Source organism: Apteryx rowi, unplaced genomic scaffold (genome assembly GCF_003343035.1).
Source record: "Apteryx rowi isolate R43461 unplaced genomic scaffold, aptRow1 scaffold_413, whole genome shotgun sequence".
NCBI classification, from domain to species: Eukaryota; Metazoa; Chordata; class Aves; order Apterygiformes; family Apterygidae; genus Apteryx; species Apteryx rowi.
Window position 1 is genome coordinate 101,774 of NW_020450645.1, and position 19,961 is coordinate 121,734.

The 19,961-nt window shown below is 41.1% G+C and overlaps 1 protein-coding gene and 1 non-coding gene across 2 annotated transcripts in view; both read right to left on the bottom strand.

The window, feature by feature from the left end:
• Window positions 1–65: 65 nt before the first annotated feature.
• Window positions 66–148, bottom strand: TRNAL-CAG. The gene has a single exon. It is a non-coding gene; the product is annotated as a tRNA-Leu (tRNA).
• A 3,441-nt stretch (window positions 149–3,589) lies between these two features.
• TTF2 (transcription termination factor 2) overlaps window positions 3,590–19,961 on the bottom strand; it is a 21,255-nt gene continuing 4,883 nt past the window's right edge. Inside the window, exons 6-23 of the mRNA XM_026075917.1 lie at window positions 19,036–19,127; window positions 18,656–18,847; window positions 18,272–18,429; window positions 17,186–17,267; window positions 16,768–16,881; window positions 15,662–15,812; window positions 14,867–14,972; window positions 13,577–13,767; window positions 12,534–12,687; window positions 11,656–11,747; window positions 10,874–10,956; window positions 10,064–10,203; window positions 8,983–9,153; window positions 8,336–8,394; window positions 7,324–7,477; window positions 6,153–6,235; window positions 5,116–5,190; window positions 3,590–3,997 (exon numbers count right to left, since the gene is read on the bottom strand). Of these exons, the coding sequence (XP_025931702.1) occupies window positions 3,853–3,997; window positions 5,116–5,190; window positions 6,153–6,235; window positions 7,324–7,477; window positions 8,336–8,394; window positions 8,983–9,153; window positions 10,064–10,203; window positions 10,874–10,956; window positions 11,656–11,747; window positions 12,534–12,687; window positions 13,577–13,767; window positions 14,867–14,972; window positions 15,662–15,812; window positions 16,768–16,881; window positions 17,186–17,267; window positions 18,272–18,429; window positions 18,656–18,847; window positions 19,036–19,127 (2,242 nt within the window). The 3' untranslated portion in view covers window positions 3,590–3,852. The remainder of the gene's footprint in view (window positions 3,998–5,115; window positions 5,191–6,152; window positions 6,236–7,323; window positions 7,478–8,335; window positions 8,395–8,982; window positions 9,154–10,063; window positions 10,204–10,873; window positions 10,957–11,655; window positions 11,748–12,533; window positions 12,688–13,576; window positions 13,768–14,866; window positions 14,973–15,661; window positions 15,813–16,767; window positions 16,882–17,185; window positions 17,268–18,271; window positions 18,430–18,655; window positions 18,848–19,035; window positions 19,128–19,961) is intronic.

Here is a 19,961-nt window from a genome sequence, read left to right on the forward strand (position 1 = left end):
GCGGCGTCCCACGGCCACGAGGCTCCAAAACGCGCCAACCCTGGGGGGAGCCAGCAAAACGCATTTGTCAGGAGTGGGATTCGAACCCACGCCTCCAGGGGAGACTGCGACCTGAACGCAGCGCCTTAGACCGCTCGGCCATCCTGACTGCTAAAGACAAGTTGCCCCCGGCCCACTTCAGCTCTGCCGCAGCACCCACGGGCAGCAGCCAGGCACCGGGCCTGCACCCAGCAGCACCGGCTCTGGGGCGACAGGACCAAGCACAGCCCCGGGCTCTCGTTCCCAGGGCAGGGGGAGGACAGCAGAGGCTTTGGGGCTATAGCACAGCTGGTGAGAGGAAGGTACATATGTTTGGGGGGTTTTTTGCCCTCAAGACTAAAATATTTTTGCTTACAGCTTTGAAAGCAGAGCTTGCTGTTCACCTACAGCAGCAGGGAAGCCTCACCAGCCAGCAGCTGCCAGGGCTCTGGCCACCAGTGTCTAGCAGCACACAGTGGCCATAGCCTCCCTCTCCCCTAAGAAAGGCCAGGGAGGGGGAGAACCACCATAAGCAGAAGATGGGGATGGGGGATTTGAAGAGGACTGTAGCAGGCTATGGCTATAGAACAGTGCCAGGGCCATATGCTGGGGGCTGCAGCAGGGCCCCAGCACCTCGGACTTGTACATGCAGGGTGCCAAAGGAGACTCCATTTAAGCTTTTGCTCAATACAAAACCCAGCAAATTGGTTCTCCCTCAGTTCTCCTTCCATAGGGTAGGTGGGCAAAATTTTTCCGTGACAGCCTCTGCTCCATCAACATCTAGGACAATACTTTATATGTACTTCTATATATAGACTATCCCTTTGAAGCATCGTTAAACATTTCTTTATACTTGTTAGAAGCCCCTCAGTCACACGTTAGTGACTGCACTGTTTTCAAAGGAAAGCCTGATGCACTTGAGGCCTCAGGTTTGATCATCTCAAGCCATAGTAATTCTATGATAAATTCCATAATAATTCTGTGATAATTGGTGACACCTATAATACTAAAATCACTGTACACAAAATAGTTTTCTAGATTCCAGGTGCTTTGAATTTTCTGCACACTTACAATAGCTAAGCTAGCTTTTTAATACCCAGTATCACAGATGCTTTTTCTAAAGGACAACTTTGACATTCGCATATGTGAATGCTACTCACTCATGATATTAGCTGTCTATAAGGTCGTGTCCTGTTAAGTACTTACATAAGATGCCAAGTATTGCAGCCTTGCTAACTCCCTATGCCATCATCCTTTCCTGAATAGATGTTAATCTGGTTTGTTCTGCTTTACTTCTAGAGAGCCTGTAGAAGAAGATTTCAGAGTATAGTATGAGAGACTAAAGGGAGATGTTTTTTTGATAGAGGAGTGGAAAAAAGCACCCTCTAGGTTCTTTCTTCTTAAGAGTATTAGTAAAATTCAGATTTTTTTCCTATAAAGAAACAAGGCCCTGTTAGTTTTGTGTTGTAGCAAGATGTCAGTGCCTGGTTACATGTGGGCTAGCATTGCTTAGTAATATTTTCAGAAACACTTTTAGCTCACAGCTCTGAAGACAGTGCAAAACAAACTCAAATGAAGAACACCCCATAGCCTTAATTCCCCCCATGTAACATAATCAGTCATTAAAAAAAAAAAGGTTGATCTTGAATACCAAAAACATGTATTCTTCATTAAGGTATTAAAGGGATATTCTATTATATAGCAATAAAAAGAAAGCCATGTTCTAATTTCTCTTAGCTGTACTAATCTGCCATTTCAGAAGACAGTAGCTAGAGATACTTGCTAGACCTTCAGCTTCAGATTTTCTCTGAACTAAGCTGAATGTAGAGCGGACTCAGTCACTTCATATCCCATAGGTTTTTTGGGCCTCCTAAGAGAGGCTAAAGCCCTTTCCAAGAAGGAATCCCCAAACAGTAAAAGCAATTCATCCTAATGGCAGTATCTGCCATATCTAACAGTTACACTGCCTTCAGACTATGGTTAAATTAAGCCAAAGAAAGACACACAGGATAAACAAATAATATGTACGATGGACTGATTTAAGCTATATCTAGCAATATATCTTAAAGAGGAAAACACACTAGGCTAACATTTACTCCAAGGAAAGTGATAGGAGCTCAGATCAGAGAGTGAGCATGAACTCCAGAGAGGCAACTATAGTCCAAGTTCTGCTCACGTATACTTTTTCAATAAGGTAATTTTGGAAAGTTAGCCCTTAGCCCTCTGTTTTGTGAAAACAGGCAGTCTGATATGTTTTGCAGAAAACCAGTATGGTAAGGCACATGAGAAACACACTATATTCCACAAGCTGAGAGTTGTAAGTATGGTTAAATTGCCTAGGCTTGATTCTGAGAGCCACTCAAGGCATTTCCACCACAGCTGAAGTTATGGACATGTGTGTGTGCGCGTGTGTGTATGTACGCACACATATACACACATACACATTACACAAATACAAACAAACAACTATTTCTCTGTCCCCAAGTCCCTGTATCTGTGCAATAGGCTGGAATAATCAAACAGCTTCACTTGCGCATCACATCATATCAAATCCAGGCAGGTAAGAGAAATGATTAACACAGCAGTATCATATGCTACCAGGACAGTGTCATAAGAGGAACCACTGATCAGCAAATAAAGCTCTCCATCGTTTAAAGGGATACCAAATGCTATCATCTTGTTCCATGGGGAACGGCCATAAACAGGGACCAAAGTCTAATTACTTATCAGCACTTCAACATGTCATACTTTGCCACCTACCATCAGAAATAAACTCTTCAGCAAAGGGAAGGCCTCAGTTTGGAATGGGTCTTGTTATGGGAACTGTGCTAAATCCCAGAGAAATGGTGCAATCAATAGAAAACCAGAATATGCAGTGGATATGGCTATGGACATACCAAGGTGAGGTGGAAGCAGAGGAGATGCAATACCAATAAAGAATGTTTGCCTAGAAACTTCATTCACTAGCATACATCAGTGCTAAGAGGAGAGAGACTACAAAGCATGAGTCAATTACTGGCAGCTCAACTGCTATAAGAATAGAAGTATCTTTTAAGAAAGAATAACAAGAAAAAAAAAAAGTCTACATTGAAAATTTTGCAGTGGTGAAGCCTTACACTATTCACTACTTGAGAGAAAAAAAAAGGAGGGGGGGGGGCAGATTCAGGTTTCCTTTCTGTTTCAGAGGAACATACCAGAAATCCAGTCCCCTGCTTGGATAATATTTTGAGCAGGGCAGAAATACTGCTTCTTCACTTAAATATAAAATGCTCTCCTGAAAGTAAGGAAAATGAAGTATTTCTCTAAATCTTTCCTTCATTTTGTTATTAATACATTCTAAAGCTTGTATCATGTTCTTTTACTATCACTCTTAAAAAACAATTTGTTTTTTTTTTTGTTGTTGTGTGTGGGGGGGAGGGATCTTTTATCATGTCCACCCAACCTCATCGTTCAACCTCTGATCTTTCCTACCTCATGCTCATCTCTCACTTCCTTGCTTCTCTTATGCCTGTTTCTCTCCTATCCTGAAGAGGAAAGAAAAAGTTTTCTAACCAAAAAGCATACATAAGAATCCATGAAACAAGCGTTTGTTTTTAATATTGATTAAAAGTATTTTAAGCAATAGCTTAATTTATAACTTTATTAATCTTTGGACACTATTTGATTTTAGTATTAAAACAAATTCCAGAAGCCAATAACTTCCTTTCCTGAAACAGTTTAAAAAATTAGCTTTTTTCAAAATAAAGGAGCACCTTAAACAGCAGTTCTTTGCTGAAGTCTCCTCAGGTACTCCTAGGTACAAAATTGCTTTCCATTTCTGTTGTAAAGGATAAATTAGATGCCGAAGAGAATTTTGAGGTCAGCCAGAGTGAGCTTAGAGAAGGACTCTCCTTTGCCTGACAGCACCTGCTGGGCGAGATCTTTCTTCCTGGTCTGGAGTTCTACTATCTTTTCTTCCACCGTTCCTTCACAGACGAACCTAAAAATAAAAAGCCATCTCATCTCAATTGCTAGGAGAAAGTCAGTGTAGTAAGCCTTTGGAAACTTATTGAGAAAGTGCTTGTCTCAGTTAACTATTAGCAACCTATTATATGACTGACCAAGTGTACCTGTTCACAGAAGACAGCTGTTCTTGTATCCAGATATTTTTAACACTTCAAAGAAAAGTCTGATGCACTTGAGGCCTCAGGTTTGATCTCAAGCAAAAGTAATTCTATGATAAATTCCATAGTATAATAGGTGCCATCAGTTATCATAGAACCACTAAAACCATTGTACAAAAAATAGTTTTCTAGATTCCAGATGCTTTGAATTTTCTGCACACTTACAATAGCTAAGCTAGCTTTTTAGTACCTAAAATCACAAATGATTTTTCTAAAGGTCAACTTTGACATTTATCAGAAGTGCTCTGTATGTTTATGTTACTGATATTAACAAGGTCCAGACTTAGGGAGCATGGTGTCTATCCCCAGACTGCTAATAAAAAGTCAGTAAGCACCCACAAGTGGTTATTGCCATAAGATCCTCGACTGCCCTGCGATGTTTAGTTAACGCACCCTCCGGGTGGTTCCGAACTGCTCCACTTCACTCTCCAAGACAAACCTGCTCAGAGAAGGTAGGGAAGGATGTGGCTACTCCTAAGCATGGCAGATGCAAGACTATTTTTGGCCCTTTATTTAGCACTATAGCCACTAAGACCAAAAAAAGTTTGATATTTAATAGCCATAAGAAATGGCAATTATTCTCTTGTCCTTACAATTAACATCTCCATTCCACAAAAGATAGGGACTAAGGGGTTCCCAGGAAGGGATAGGATATTCCCACCAAACCATGGGTCAGTGTTTATTTAGGGGAAAAAAAAAAAAAAAAAAAATCACTGCTAGCAATCCAGACAGCCCCATAGCACCATACAGGCAAATGCCACATAAGAATATCTTCATATATTCTCTTTTACCTCAGTGACCCTCAATCCCACCTTCAGACCTTGTGCCCAACATGTCAGAAAACAAGCCTCAAACCAAGGCCTTGTCCCCCAAACTAAAGACAGACAGTACATGAGCAGCAACTGCCTCTTTTACTGCTAAGGATGATCCTGACCTGTGTATCACAACATCCTTCCGCTGCCCCACTCGGTAAATGCGGTCACATGCCTGGTCCTCGAGAGCAGGATTCCTGCAAGAGAAGAAAGTTTGCATAGCCTTGGAGCTTATTAAACTCAGGAATAACAGAAATACCAAAGCATTTGTCTGCCTCCAAAACATCCTGTCTTCTTTCTCTGTAGAACAACTACAACCTCCTCTCAAATTACCTTAGGTTTACTAGCTTGATCACCATTGATCGCCATTAGTCAGCCCAGCCAGATTTCCCTTAGCCCTGGGTAGAAATCTGCCACAACTCCACACAAAAAAAAAAAATCAGCTTTTTGAATTAGATCATTGTTCCACATAATTCCATATTTCTATCCAGTAGTTAGTATTCACAGAAAGCTGAGTAGCTGGTAAGGAAAGGGGAAAGAAGCAGAAAGGCAAACTCCATTGAAAAAGGCCTTCACTCATGAATATTTCCATAAGAAACAGTTCACTGTAAGACAAGCAGGGACAGGGATTACTTGTTGCCATAACTTCTATAATGTAGAAGTGTCTCCTTAATGCTGCTACTCAGCAGCTACCTTATGCTGTGCTGAAACGCATTTTCATAGCCCTGTAAAACTCCAAGGCACACTAGCCATACTCAGTCACTGACTATTCTTTATCAATTTGTTTCAAGACAAACTCCCTGTGGGCATCACTGCACTGTTTTTTATTACTGCAAGAAGTTAAGCCAGGGACTGCCAACTCCGCAGTATCCTTTTGTGACACAAACAGCATACTTAGGCTTCTCTGGATTGTTGTTATTCCCCCCCCCCGATGGTATTTCATAGCAGTGAGCACTGACAGATTAGAGTGATTTGGAGGAAGGCTGTATTAAAAACACTTTTCTGCAGCTAATCACTAGCCCTTACTCTCAGCTAAAATCTTCCCTCCGACCCAATTGTGTAAGAAATCATAATACACAAGGTAAGCAAAAAAAAAAAAAAAAAAAGAGCAGTGTGCCCTGCATACATCCTTGGAGATGAAACTTTTATTTGTCTTTACCAGTGCATGTCAAGGAGAAAGAGGTGGTTGCCTCCAATCAAGTTCAGACCAACGCCTCCAGCCAGCAACGAGACCAACATTACCTTCAAAGGCCAAAAGAGAGTTAAATTGAGGAGTTCATTTCCAGAAAATGAACGCTTCATATACTCCACATACTAATTAGTATCAAAGATCAGACCAAAGAAAACTGTTCATCATACTTATATTCTATAGGTATATTTATTAGGATATATTTAGGAGTTAGTTTGATGTTAACTGATGAGATACAGAAACCTGGACATGGAAGCTGTGGCTCTAAGGCCAGCTTATTACTGCACATGTATCACACACACACACACACACACACATATATATATATAAATAAAAATAAATATGTATATGCTATTCATTTCACTTTGATTCCACATAGCCTCGTATTCAGAAAATGATGAGTAGCTGGTGATGAAATGGCAGATGGTCAATTTAGAGATGCTTTCTTGTACAGCAGGAAAAGAACCCAATCAGTAAAGGACAGAAATATTTGTTATATGCATTTGTTGCTCAATTACATGGTTAAAGTACACGGGAGGTTAAAATCCTGATCTTGTTTAAGAAGTTGACTCATATAGCTGGCAGAGAACTTCTTTAAGTTAAAAGCTAGGAGGAGAAAGATCTGTTTTGTAGATAGCATCTTGTGCAAGAATTCTAGCAAAGAAAACTAGCTAATGCCCCCCATTCACCCCTTCCAATGAGAGATCCATCCTCAGAGGAGGCAGCCTGTCCTCCCTAAATCACAGCAATGTCAATGTTCAGATGAACACATACCACTATGAGCAATAACTTTCCAGCAGCTGGAAACAATTGACCTGCTCTGAGTGGAACCGATTGGCCCTCACGTTCCACATTACCCTTTGGGGCAGAAAGGTTTTTGAGCATACTGAAAACTCAGACAAGCTTGGCACTAGCCTAGGAATTGCATGATCTCAATACAGAAGACTAACATCAGGGAGAACTTTAGCAGCTGCTCCTGCTCATTTTAAGATATACATTTGTTTCTGCAGCTACTCTTTTCCCTGCTGATCCTGGCACCTTGAGATCCAAATAGAAAGTGGCACCAGTAAGGAGTCATGAAGTCAGTTATCCCATCTGTTCATAGCAGTGCCAGTAACTGCTTCCCCACCCAGTTTCATACCTGAGGCCCTTTAGGATTGTTATTGAACTCTTCTACCACATCCATTCTTTGTTTAGGATTGACAGAGCCGTCCACTGTAGCATACTTCAGGCCTAGTCGCTGGAGGTGCACAGCCACAACTTTCAGCATACTCGTCCACTGAGACACAATAACACTGGAGACAGAACAGGGAGTTCAAAACAAGTGCTGTGTGTACTGTAACAGTTTGCTTATTGCAGTGCCTCACCCAAAAGAAGTAACATAAGCACTCTCCCTCACTGCAAACTGGACAGAGAAGTCCCTTCCCAATGCAGAAATAGTTAGATTCACCTAGTTAGTCTAGTGCTAAACCTGTTGTGAAAGGCTAACACCCGATAAACTTAAGACAAATTAAGTCTGTGACTCTCAACTCTATTTTTGGATTTTATGTTGCCACCTGTCATCACAATATCAGAGTATTTTCCACAAAATTAATCAATAGCAACAAACTTGGATTTCCCTGATCCTCTCACTCCCCACATTCTCTAGATTAAGCATTTTGGGCAGGCAGTAACTTGTTCAATAATTTTGTGTTAAGGAAGACAAAGCTTGTACAGTGAGAGCTGCAGGACTTCAGCAACACAATGAGATCAATACATTCATTTATATCAGGCTCAGTTCTAAGCAGCGCTTTATTCTCCTGCCTTTTTTTTTTTTTTGGCCAAAGCTGAGGGCAAATATTTTTCAGCATGATCAAATTCTTCCCAAGTCTGTTTCTGGAGAAAAAAAAAGTGCCCTCCTGGGCCTCTCAAGGCCTGAGATTCTTCACACACTCCCCTAGTTTACACTTACCTACTTCTTAAATTACATTCAGTTTCAGCTCTTTCTTTTGTCTTTCCTTGGATTTTTCTCACAATCAGCTTTGAAGTGCTACAGTACTGTCAGCATTTTATCGTACCAGGAGTTTTGCATTCAAGTGTTTTAAACGACCTCTGTTACTGTCAAAATACACCCGTCTTTCAGTCATTATGACAAAAAGTGCAAGTTTGCTAACCTTTTCTGAGATTCTGAGCAACTCTGGATAATTTTCAGTTCAGCCAAGAGGTGAGCTATCTGCAAGAAAAGAGTTAGTCTGCTTGCTGTCTCAATCCAGCTTGTACTTGGCTACTCTTCACTAGAAGAGAAAGTGAGGAAAATTACTTAAAGTATAATGTCTTTTCTGCTCAGACTTTCGAGATACTTTAAGAGTCATTGGTAAGAACTCCCACCATGGAAAACAGCGTAAGAAATCAAGTGATACAAACATGTATTATAGACTCCAACCATTCTGTGAGAAGCCAGGTTACTACCATCTCTCCTCTCACTGCCATCCCATTTTCTCTAGTTCTTCACAAGCAGCATGCTCTCATATGCATATTTTTCTAAACTTCTTTGGATCCAGTACTCAAGATTTGCACAGACAGTTTATCAGCATAGCCAGGCTCTCACAATTTTATCAGATACCCATCAAAGCCTGATAAGTTGGAGCCTTCCTGGAAGGGGGCTGGCTGATCATCAATCTACTCATCTGATTTCATCTAAACTGCCAGGTTATCCTGATCTGCAATTGTCAAGGATGACAATTCATTAACCATTTAAAGATGAAGTGCTGAAATCTAAGTTTCTCAAGGGAGTGCACAAAATTACAACCAGCACACCTACCTTGGTGCTCTCCTTAGTGATTTCAAAGAGATCCATTTTAAAAGCTGTGCCATTGAGGTAAACAGTTGCCTTGGAATCAGGAGTCTGGAGCTCAGACAGGGTCAAAGCACTAAGTTGTTCCTCAAGGGAGAGGGAAAGGCCTTCACTGGTCAAGTTAACTTGGTCCAAAGCCTGCAGGAGTTTTTTTTTTTTTTTTTTAAAAAAAAGCAATAGCAATATAATAAGAGATGGCAGGCAAGCCTGAGATAAAATTCAGTACTGATCTTCAGTCTGTGCAACCTCTGCTGAGGTCGGTGGGTTTGAAGGAAGCTATCCGAGGCAATGTGAACACAGAACCATAAGAAACACCCTGTTGGGTCAGACCAACAGTCCCTTTGACCCCATATTCTGTCCCAGGCAACAGTTGTTTAGGGATAGCATGTGAGCTCAGCCCTTTTCTACGGTCCAGTCTCCTCAGTGTCCCCCCCCATAGCATCAACTTTTGTAGGATTAAAGATGTTTGAGGGAACATTCCTGCCTGTTCCCATAGTATCTGGACTTATGCTACAGCCACTTTATATGACAGAACAAACAAATTCTGAAAGATTAGCCTACTTCATGCAGGGCTGACACAACTTGGATTGAGGGAAAGATAATTAAACAGGCACTCTGACACACAAGCCTTTAAAATAGGCTGCACTTGTGGGCTTTTCAGGACTAGATTAAGATCAAGACTTAGCCTCCTCTTTTTTGCTTCTGTGCCCTTAAAATCCCCCYCCCCCCCCCCTTTTTTTTTTTGATCTGAATAAAGGCATTTCAAGAGCCACAACTGGCCGTACAGACCATGCTGGGGAACTCAAGTGACTTCAGCAGGAAGTATGCCCAACTACAAACCTCCCATGCACTAAAGCATGGGGTTCAAGAAATGACTTAACTCATACACCCCTAGCTAAATGATCCAGGAGTGCTACAGCACACTTACCAGTTAACTTACACAAATAATTCCCCCCCAAAAAAACAAACAACAACAAAAAAACAAAATCTGCAAAGAAACCCCCAACCATAAAAACCTCCCACCCACGCTACAAGACTATGCAATTACCATTTTCAGTAAGGAGAGGTGGCAGCAGCACTGACGGAGCCTCAAAAGCATAGACAAGATGTGAACAGTACTTGAGACCTGGGAGGCACTTTGGGAGCCTGCTAGAAGTTCCTTCTGACTGGTTCCAAACTCCTGTGCAACTGCCAAGAAAAGAAGGGAGAACACCAAGAGCTCTCAGAGGCATTTCCAAGCACTGGCCCAGCCACTTCCAGCAAGAGTTCAATCAATAAGAAACAAGAACCAACAGGCAAGCAAACTCCTGATTTAATGCAGAAATCCATCAAACCCCACTTTAAAAAATAATAAAATAACACAAATAAAGATATCACATACATTATATATCATAATATCACTAACACTGACACCTCTTCTCTGAAATATCACTCCTATTTCAGGAGGGAATTTTAAGCACAAACAGGTTAATGGATTTGCCCAGAGCCACGGAAGTGAGGACAGACCTTAGGAATACTGACTCAGCCCCACTTTAGTCACTACCCCATACTGTCTATTAACAATCTCCAACAATTACTTTATCATCCCTTCAACCATGCCTCCTTTATTACTCACAGCAAGTGAGCAGACTGGCGGATTCAGACCTACTGATACTTAAACAGGAGTCCCCTAAAAGTTAAGCAGGAGGAGACTACAGGTATGACTTCAACACTTCAAATCCAAAGGCTGTACAGCAGGATTCTCCATAACAGCAGTGGCAAAGTGTTTCTCAAGGAATTTCCAAGTCTGTTCCCCCTCTCTATCTGGGCACTTAACAGAGGCACTTCTACAAATATTTTTAGGGGAGGGTGTTCAAACCTCTCTCGAATGGGTTACCACCAGAATACTCTCTGCATTGATTCTTCTGCTCTTGTCTTTTTAGATAGGACTGTAGTGTTGACCTGGAAAAACAAGACAAAGACTGTGGGATTTAAAGCAGGAAGAAAAAGGCAAGTGTCACCTGTGTAGCAAACAAGTTGATGAATTACTGAGGTAAAGAGGGTTTCATTAACCATTCAGTATATTTCTTGAACTACATTAAGTTACGTTCCTCAGGTCACAAAAAGCCCATTTTGTTTAACTCAAAGATCACAAGCAAGATCCATTTTGGAAAACGCAGAAGAAAAGTCTTATTATCAAAATACTTTAAGCATAAGAGTTAGGTACCCAATAGACAATATTATTCATAAAAATACAAAAGGACATCTTTAAAGGTATACTCAGAAGGAAGACTTTTTTTTTTTAATAACAACATTGTTGAAAGAGACCCCGAGTATTAGGATTAAAAAAAAAAAAAAAAAAAAAAAAAAAAAAAAAAAAAAAAAAAGGCGAGGGGTGCCACAGGACTCTATCATTATATTTTCAGACAAAAATGGAGGTAAAATGTATCAGCCTTCCTTTACACTAGTGCCCCAGCTTTTGCTACTACAAGTAGGATATTTTCAAACTTGTTTGACAGATAGTCAGAAAGGGAAGAAGTTAACAGGAAAAAGAACTGGTCCAAAAGATCTTCTCATCTTGAAGAGATTGTAACTTTTCATACTAGGAAGAAACAAAAAAAAAAACCCACAAGAATGCCCTATCTCCTCCTACATTCATACCTGGATCTTGCAAAGAGCACGTTGTACACGGATTGCTCCTCTGCTGAAAGTTTTAACTGATGCAACTGAGTGCTACGCTGTGGCAGAGATACCTGAAGTAAAAATACAGCAGATCAGATGTATATAGCGCAAAAACCTTACAGAGCATCACAAACACCAGTATTTCAAGAGTTAACACAGTATTCTAGGTCTCAGAAATTCCTTTCTTCATTAAACTTAACATTACTGCAGCTATGTCAAAACACAGATGCCTACAGAACTCCAAGTAGCCCAATTAATACTCAAGATATTAAATTTTTTTTATTCCAAATCAGCCAATAACAAAAGGCAAGAGGAACCTAGTATGGCCTGCCACATAGCTACCATGGAAAGAATGATTTATTGCTTTGGGGAAAAAAAAAAAATAGCTTCTCAGTTCCCCATTCAGAATTGGGCAGTGCACCGGAACTGCACCTTAAATAGACTTACAAATATACCAGTGACCCAATACAAACAGTCTGTTAAACTGAGTAAAGAGTAATGCAGGAAGTCAATGCCCCAACTTGCACCAGATCCATTTGATGCCCAGCAGTTTCAGTTCTCAGATCTAGCCTAACTTTCCGCTAAATAGACATCTACTTGAATTAGTTTACACATTCTGCTCTACCGGTGATTTACAACAAAGGTTTAATTCTTCTCCCTAGCTACATTAAAGCTGTGTATTTCTGTTTTCTGGATAAAGAGTCAAACCCACAGACACTTACTCCTCTTACTCAAGGGACTGCAGGGGATAGGAAAACCTACTCATTAACAGACTTATGTGTGTAAAGAACTAACAACTGGCTGTTGTAAGGAAAACAATGGAAGGAGTCTCTAGTTGTGGAAAGAGAGGTTCTTACCAAGGGCTTGCCAGATGAATCCAGCTGGTCCTTAGTTCTCCGTAATAAAAGGCTCCTGGTTAACAGGCTCAGCCTCTCTCCTCCCTTCCTTGTATTGTTATCTACCTGGAACTTCCACACCTTGTATTCATCAAAAGGAGAGCAACGCAGAAACCTGCAACAGGAGGGAAGAAGGAGACTTCATATCAAGTGAAGAGAAGTTCTTCAGTTACTCCTGAGTGACCAAAACCAAGCTCCTTGCTATCCAGAACACCACACTTCCAATTCAGCCACATCTGCTAGGAGTGGTAAAACACATTCAGTTTCAGCACACCGATAACATGTTTGCTCAAAAGTCTTAGCACCACTGGCACTGTGAAACGGTCTTCCTAGTTCTGTACCTATCACTTTCTCTTAGCTTATCATCTCTCAAGCATCACCATTAAATAGAGTACATCAAGTAGCACAAGCATTTGCCAAAAGCCTATTTGTGTGTTATTTCAAAATCCTGTGCTTTTTAATTGAAAATTAATTTCAATTATACAAAATTAATTTCAGATGTGAGTTCTTTCTGGTCCTCTAACACCCTCCATAATCTTTCTCCACTCAGCACTGAGGAGTGCAGAGTGCTTAACCTGCATATCATTTGTTTAGAGAAGCCAGTTTTTAAACTTTTCCTTAAAAGCCATTGTAGCACAACACTCCCTTTAATGAGCTTCCTACCAGGCCTGCCTGGGAGGAGCAATGATTATCATATAAAACATCTGTTCATTAAAATTGGTTTTGTGGGTATTCATCTTGGAGACAAAGGAGAGTTCAACTAATTTCCTGTTTGTCCCCTATGAAAGCAGAATAGCTGCAAGCAACAGGTCAGTAGCGCATGGGCAGGCTTGTGGACTGCCCCAGCAACAGGCTTGTAATCCAATACCCATAAAGTTAAAACCACTAGTGCCACTATACCCCTTATGTCTTAGAAACCTCTCCAACTTAAAAGCAACTGCAGCACTCTGTCACTGTAGAACCACTGGAAGCCCTATCCCATTTCTTATGGGCAGGAAGCTCACCTCAGCAGAGAGTACATGTCCAGCAGGTTGTTCTGTATTGGTGTCCCGGTCACAGCCCATCTGGCACTGGCTCTCAGCTTGCACACGGCTATAGAGGTTTGAACCTTTGGGTTTTTAATATTGTGAGCTTCATCCAATATAACTCGAGCCCAAGCAACCCTGAGCAGAGGGGAACAGGGATGTGACCCACCCTGAATGAAAAAGCAGATTATATTTACAACCCAGAGCAATAATCTGTTTAGGCTGTCTAAAGAGCCACAAACCAATAGATTATTTTTCTAGCAAGAAGCCTTTTCCTTACATTAGTCAGCACTAATCTGAGCTCTTACTTTCATACTTCCTGCTGTGAGTCTTTCTGTTTCATTACAGTAGGCACTTCTATCTCAGTAAAGCATCTCTCCAAAGCTTCCACAAAAATTAATAAACAGAGACAACATGTTTGCCTATTCTTGATGACAATTTCTAACCTTCTGCTGTTTTTCTTACATGCCCTCCCAAAAGGCATTCTGGATCAGTCCAGTTTTGCTAAGCTGGGACAAAGGACTGCATATAACTACTCTACAGCGGCATATCCTGCACTTTTAAATACAAGAACTCTCTACGGTTTTATATGGACAATTGCCACCTTTAACTTTGAAGAAATTCAAAGGACTATTTGCTTTAAGAGCTGCAAGTGGCTCCATATGCAGAGCTAAGTAACAAAAATATCAAACACAAGCAAGACAGAAGGGACTGGATTCAAAGCGTACTACTCCTATAGTGTGTAACCAAGTTCAATTGGTATTCAGCAATCATTTTATCCATTTCATGGCCTGGCAAACATATTGCTGTTTCTTCATTTAAGACAGCAGCATGTGAACTGCCTCAATCTCAGTTCACACTGACCCAGAGCTTAAGCGTGACAGGCTTCCTGTAGTTTAAAGGGATGTTAGCTCTCCCAGCAGCAAAGAACACTAAACAGGAGATTCTAGCACTCCTTCATGGTCTCACCTCAAAGGAGGAGACGTTCATCATCATGCTCTTCTTACAACTACTTTTTATTACAACATTGAACATCATTAAAATGTTTAAGATTACTACAAAAATAGATTTATTGTGAATATTTTTCCCTGTCTTCTTTCTGCACTTCACAGCACTTTCATCATTTTGTTTTGTTTGTGCAAGCCCAACAGGAGACTTATAAAAAAAATCTTCAGTCCAGTGCTCCCTGTACTATAAGGTGCTCCTTGAAACAATAATGGCTTGTACTACCTTAGAACAAAATGTTATGGCAACAACATGGTTTCTCACCCCCACGTCATGGTCCTCAGCAGGGACTTCCCCCTCCTCTTTGCTTGTGGGAACCTCCTTGGAGAGAATGCTGTAGGTTGTGACAACAACATCATATGCAGAGATCCTGTAAAAAGGCAAGTACAAATCAGGAGCAAGAACAATGAGGAATTCATTTTGCAAAACAAAACACACGCTCAAGGTTGAAGAACACCACAGTTCTACAAGAGCTGAAATGCAGAGAGTTTTACAGGAAACTGAGCTTCACAGCAGTCAAAGAATGGTATGTTGTCCCCATTTTATGGATACTGAAATTAGACAAGGCTAAACACCAAGCTCAAGAAGACAGCGAAAGTCAGTGATATTGAATCCACACCACATCGCTTAGAACTTGGCACCTAGAAACACTGCTCAGCATGGCCAAAGTGGCATAGAAAGTTTTCTGACTTACCCATATAACCAATTTGAAAAACAAACACCCCCACACACCCCCTACCCACAAAAAGCACAAGCATGGAAGAAACTGCCACTGACAATCTCTGCAAGCAAGAGACTAATTTTAGAGGACGTAAGCTTAACTTTTTTTTTTGGTTATCAAGAGCAACAATAGCCTGAACCAGAACCACTCAGCATCGGTACAGACCATTATAATTTTGCTATATAATTCTAACAATAATACATCTTAACAGATATCAGTCTGACCTCCTGAATCCTCTGCCTTTTCATACTTCAGGTTCCTTCCATCAATACTAGAGTCACTGAATTTCAGTTTTGATATACAGAATCTCTTGCTCATATTTATAGTTTTGCACTTACGCCTCTGCATGTTTATCTCGGTTTGGCCCATGGTACAGATAAACCCTCAGCTTGCCATAGCCTACATGTCTGTCAATCTCTTTCTTCCAGTGGTGGATCAAGGAAGCAGGACAGATGATTAAAGTGCCATGGGAAGGGATAACAGTGGAATCTGCAAGAAAACATTGCAAACAGATTTTCAATGTCTTTATGTTAGACTACAACAAAGACAGAAGTTTAGCGAGTCAAAAAAAATTAAGATCAGCCCACTTTTCCTGTAAGCGCAGTTTGCGAAGCAGACCTATCCACATTGTATTCCTTGGGGTGGTTAGTTCTGGGAGGAAAAAAACCTTACTTAAACACTAAAAGCATCACTTCCTCTCCACTCAGAGTTATGCTATACATCTGTGCAGCTCCTTCAGATAAGTTGAAATGTCAGGAGTAAGGAACTAACCTTGATCTTTCTTGAGAATGTAATTCCAAATAAATGCATCTTTTCTGTTTTAGGAACCACATTTTGAACCACATAAAAAGAACCGATTATATAGTCAATAAAAGTGGGAAAACGGAAAAAATTGTCTCCATGTTCATGTAATTGGTTGGACTGTGACAGATTTTGGGGTCACACAGGAACCATACTGTTTCTTAAAAACTTTATAATGTCCATTATCTCCATAAACAAGGTAAAGTAATCCCACAGAAAGAACCAATCACATGGAGATAAGGAGTAATTAATGCAAGTCTTCATGCTAAGAAAACTATGTAAACATTCAACTATTTGAAACCACCATTTACTGGATCTACCCAGTTCAGGAAGCTAATCAATTCAAAAAAAAAAGAAAAAAAAAAAGCCAACCAAACAAGCAAAAAATACCCCTCCCTAAAATAATATGAAGTGACAGGTTGGGGAATCTTGCACATCCACTAGAAGAACATATGACACTGATCAAGAGAAAGGTCTCACAAGGCAGTGCTGTAAATATTAAGGCTAATGGAATTTCCCTACAGAAGGGAAGTACGCACAGATGAGAGTCTTGTTTTAGGAGCCATTAACCTATAATGCTTTAGGCATTTCAAATGGCACTGTTTCATAACATATATACTGTATAGTAGAAACAATTCTGCACCATTTTTGGATAGCCAGATTTCTAACTTCTCCTTTCTTTTCTCTGTCTTCAGCTTCTTCTGAGTCAGAATGAGAGCAATCATTGTTAGAGTCTTCCCCAAGCCCATGTCATCTGCTGGAAAGAGAGAGGCAGACAGAAGTTGCGATGACCTGCAGAAATGAGCTCCCCGGACTCAGATCTACTCTGAAACAATTAACACAACAGAAAGTACCATGGAGAATCCTGGAAGCAGAAGTCTGACCATTTCAGGGCACAATTTAACGATGGGTTAATAGCTGTAATTGGTTGAAATACATGGAAGAACAAGCCCTTTGACATGCCTACAAATAACTTACTCTGAGGCTAATAATCAGCTATGTGCCAAGCTTTTCTTGGCATAAATCTGCCCCCAAAATCCACTTCCCATTCTGTTACTTACCCAGAATACCTCCACACGGGCTCTGGCTCTCCCTCCAGAGTAGCCACGCAAGCGCTTGCTTTTGGTGCAGCAGCAGTGGAACCTGAGAGGATGAGATACAGGATCTGAAAGAAACACCTTGCACAGACACTTCTGCTTTCTATATCAAACTATCCAGCTCTGCTGTCCTACTACAGTTTTACTAAAAGGAAGTTGTCTACCCGTTGTTGGTTTCTACCCAAGAAAAGCAATTTCTGCAGAGAGGAGGCCAGCAATACCATAGGTCAGACCCACTAATGCTTCTACACAAACCATCCTCAAGCCTCACACTGCTCTGAGAGCATGAGAAGGTGGCTTATGCAAGTGGAAAAATCCACCTAAACCTGCCATGCTCACAACAGGTGTCACTGTCAAGGAGTGAGGAACTGAAAGCACTTTCTCTTTTCTCATCAAGTGTAAGACTCCTACAGGCTCTTAGGAAACATGAAGTGAGGCTAAATACTATCACCATGTGACATTAAATGACTTCCCTGGCATTGAAAGGGCCCAAGTGAATCTGACAAATGATATGATATCTACACATAAATGCACCACCTTGTAGAGGCATGTGCCTTCCAACACCTTGCACATAACCTTATAAATGGGTTCTGCACCACTACACAAACCAAGAGCTGCTCTTTAGCAGATCAGAATGGACTGATCTGGAGTCTATTGAGTTACACAGACTCAGTCTTCTGCAATGCTAAGAAACTACTTCTCATAGCTCACTAGGAGACCTAACTGGGAGAAAAGAGCAAGAAGTTTCTTGCTAGACACCTGCCTCTGCTCTGCTAGTCACGTACATACAAATAATAGTGAGTTTGTTGCACTGTCTGAGGTACTACTACTTCAAGCAAGAGGGTAGAACATCAATATTGGCAGTCTGAAACAACCTCATGGGCAGGAAGCAATTAGACTGCCTTCTCCCATCAGGTTGAAAAATGGGAAGTTATTTCAAATGTGAAGGCATAGGATGCTCTAGGGCATCATCTCTGATGTTACACTTCATGATGAAGGTGACAAGAAATCTCTAAATTCAGCAGTCAACATCTTTTCTTGCTAACTCACCTTCAACCCAGAGGGATCTTCAGCCACTGTTTGCTCTGTTGGACAGGATTCCAGAGATTTGTGAAGATGATTAATAGCATCGCTTGTGGCACTGTGTACAGCCCTGATTCGGTCTTCTGCCATTCTTCCTCCATAAAGATTCTGCACGCCAGAGTTCACTAGAAAGACACGGTATTACAGGTGAGGTACGTTTACAAAGCTAAATTTCCCAAGCACAGTTTTTAATCTCAAAGATGAATTTTAGTGGCCACAGATGCCTAGGGGACAGCATACAGCTCTCAGTAACAGAAGTTTAGGGCCCTCACACGTCCACAAGCTTCAGGTTTCTCTGAGAAGTAGTGCTCACCAGTGTTCTCTAATGAAAAATCATCTTCCCATACTTACTTCCAAAGCCACGACTGCAATATTCACTGGAACCCAAAGAAGCAGCAGCAGAGGGGTGACTGCATGAGCCTGAAGAGGCCCCTGCTGTAGGATCCCAGAGCGGAAGCGGTGTTATGAGCTTTGTACCACCTGGTCTGTCAAACAGGTCAGGCAAAGGTTCTTTGTGACAGCCACTCCTTGCACTATCCTCCCCTTAAGAAGAAAGGAATTGCAGGTTGAAAAAGTTTCACAACGGACCTCAGAGTTTTGTATTTTAGCCTTCATTTTGCAGACAGCTGTCCAACGGTCTGCTGTGCAGAAGGTTTTTAAGTGGTCATGCACAAATGAGTAACAGCAAGGTAGCAGGTTACCACGGCAGCTGAGTCACTGCAACCGCTCACATGCATGGTCTGAGCCTGCTCCTAACTGACAGGCATTGAGGCCTGAGCTGAACCGCATTGCGAGGTTTATACCAACACAGTCAACTTTGCAACTGTGACCAGGTTAGTGCATACACGAGGCCAGTCCTGTGCATTGTTCCCATAGGATTTACTCTAGTTGGAGACACCTTTCTTGTCAATGTTTTGGTTAAGGAAAGGACATCCAAAAATGAATGGGTCAAGAACCCTGAGCTATCCTCTCCTTCCTAAAAGAGTCTCTCTTGCTTAAAACCAGACATGGTACAAGACATTGGAACTGATTGTTCTGTGGTGGCCTGGAGTTACTGTTTCCTTCCTAGAGAGCTTCAGTTTCCAGAGCTGACAAATTAAATTTTTTCATCAACATAACTGATAGCATAATCACAAAATAATTCCACTGTTGAGGTGACGGTGCAGCCAGCTCAACAAAATGCCTCTCTTCCACAACCAATTAATACTAGTTAATAGAATTAGGGAATTACTTTACAGGATTATCACACTGGAGCTTATCTTGTATATGATAACTCATACATTTGGTCACAAAAGGCAAAATAAACTCCCGGCATAATCAGCAGGGTCCTATACTGCAACAAAGAGGAAGTTAATGCTTCACTGGCAAGTTTTCAAACAGACACTTGCCTCAAATCACATAGCCAAAGCTGAAAACAGAACAAGTGATGGGTCCTAACCATGGAAGAAAACTCTCTCAGGAAACCACCACCCTTTACAGAGAAAATGTTTGAGTTCCTCCATTCATTTCCCCCCCCACCCTCAACTGTGTTCATCTTCAGTGAATCACAACAGATAAATTCTGTAGAGCCCACGTGCCATGTATAAATTCATGCTATTTTTCCATAACATTAACAACTATAGCAAGGTAAACTGCTTTGCAAAGTTTCAAGGTTGGG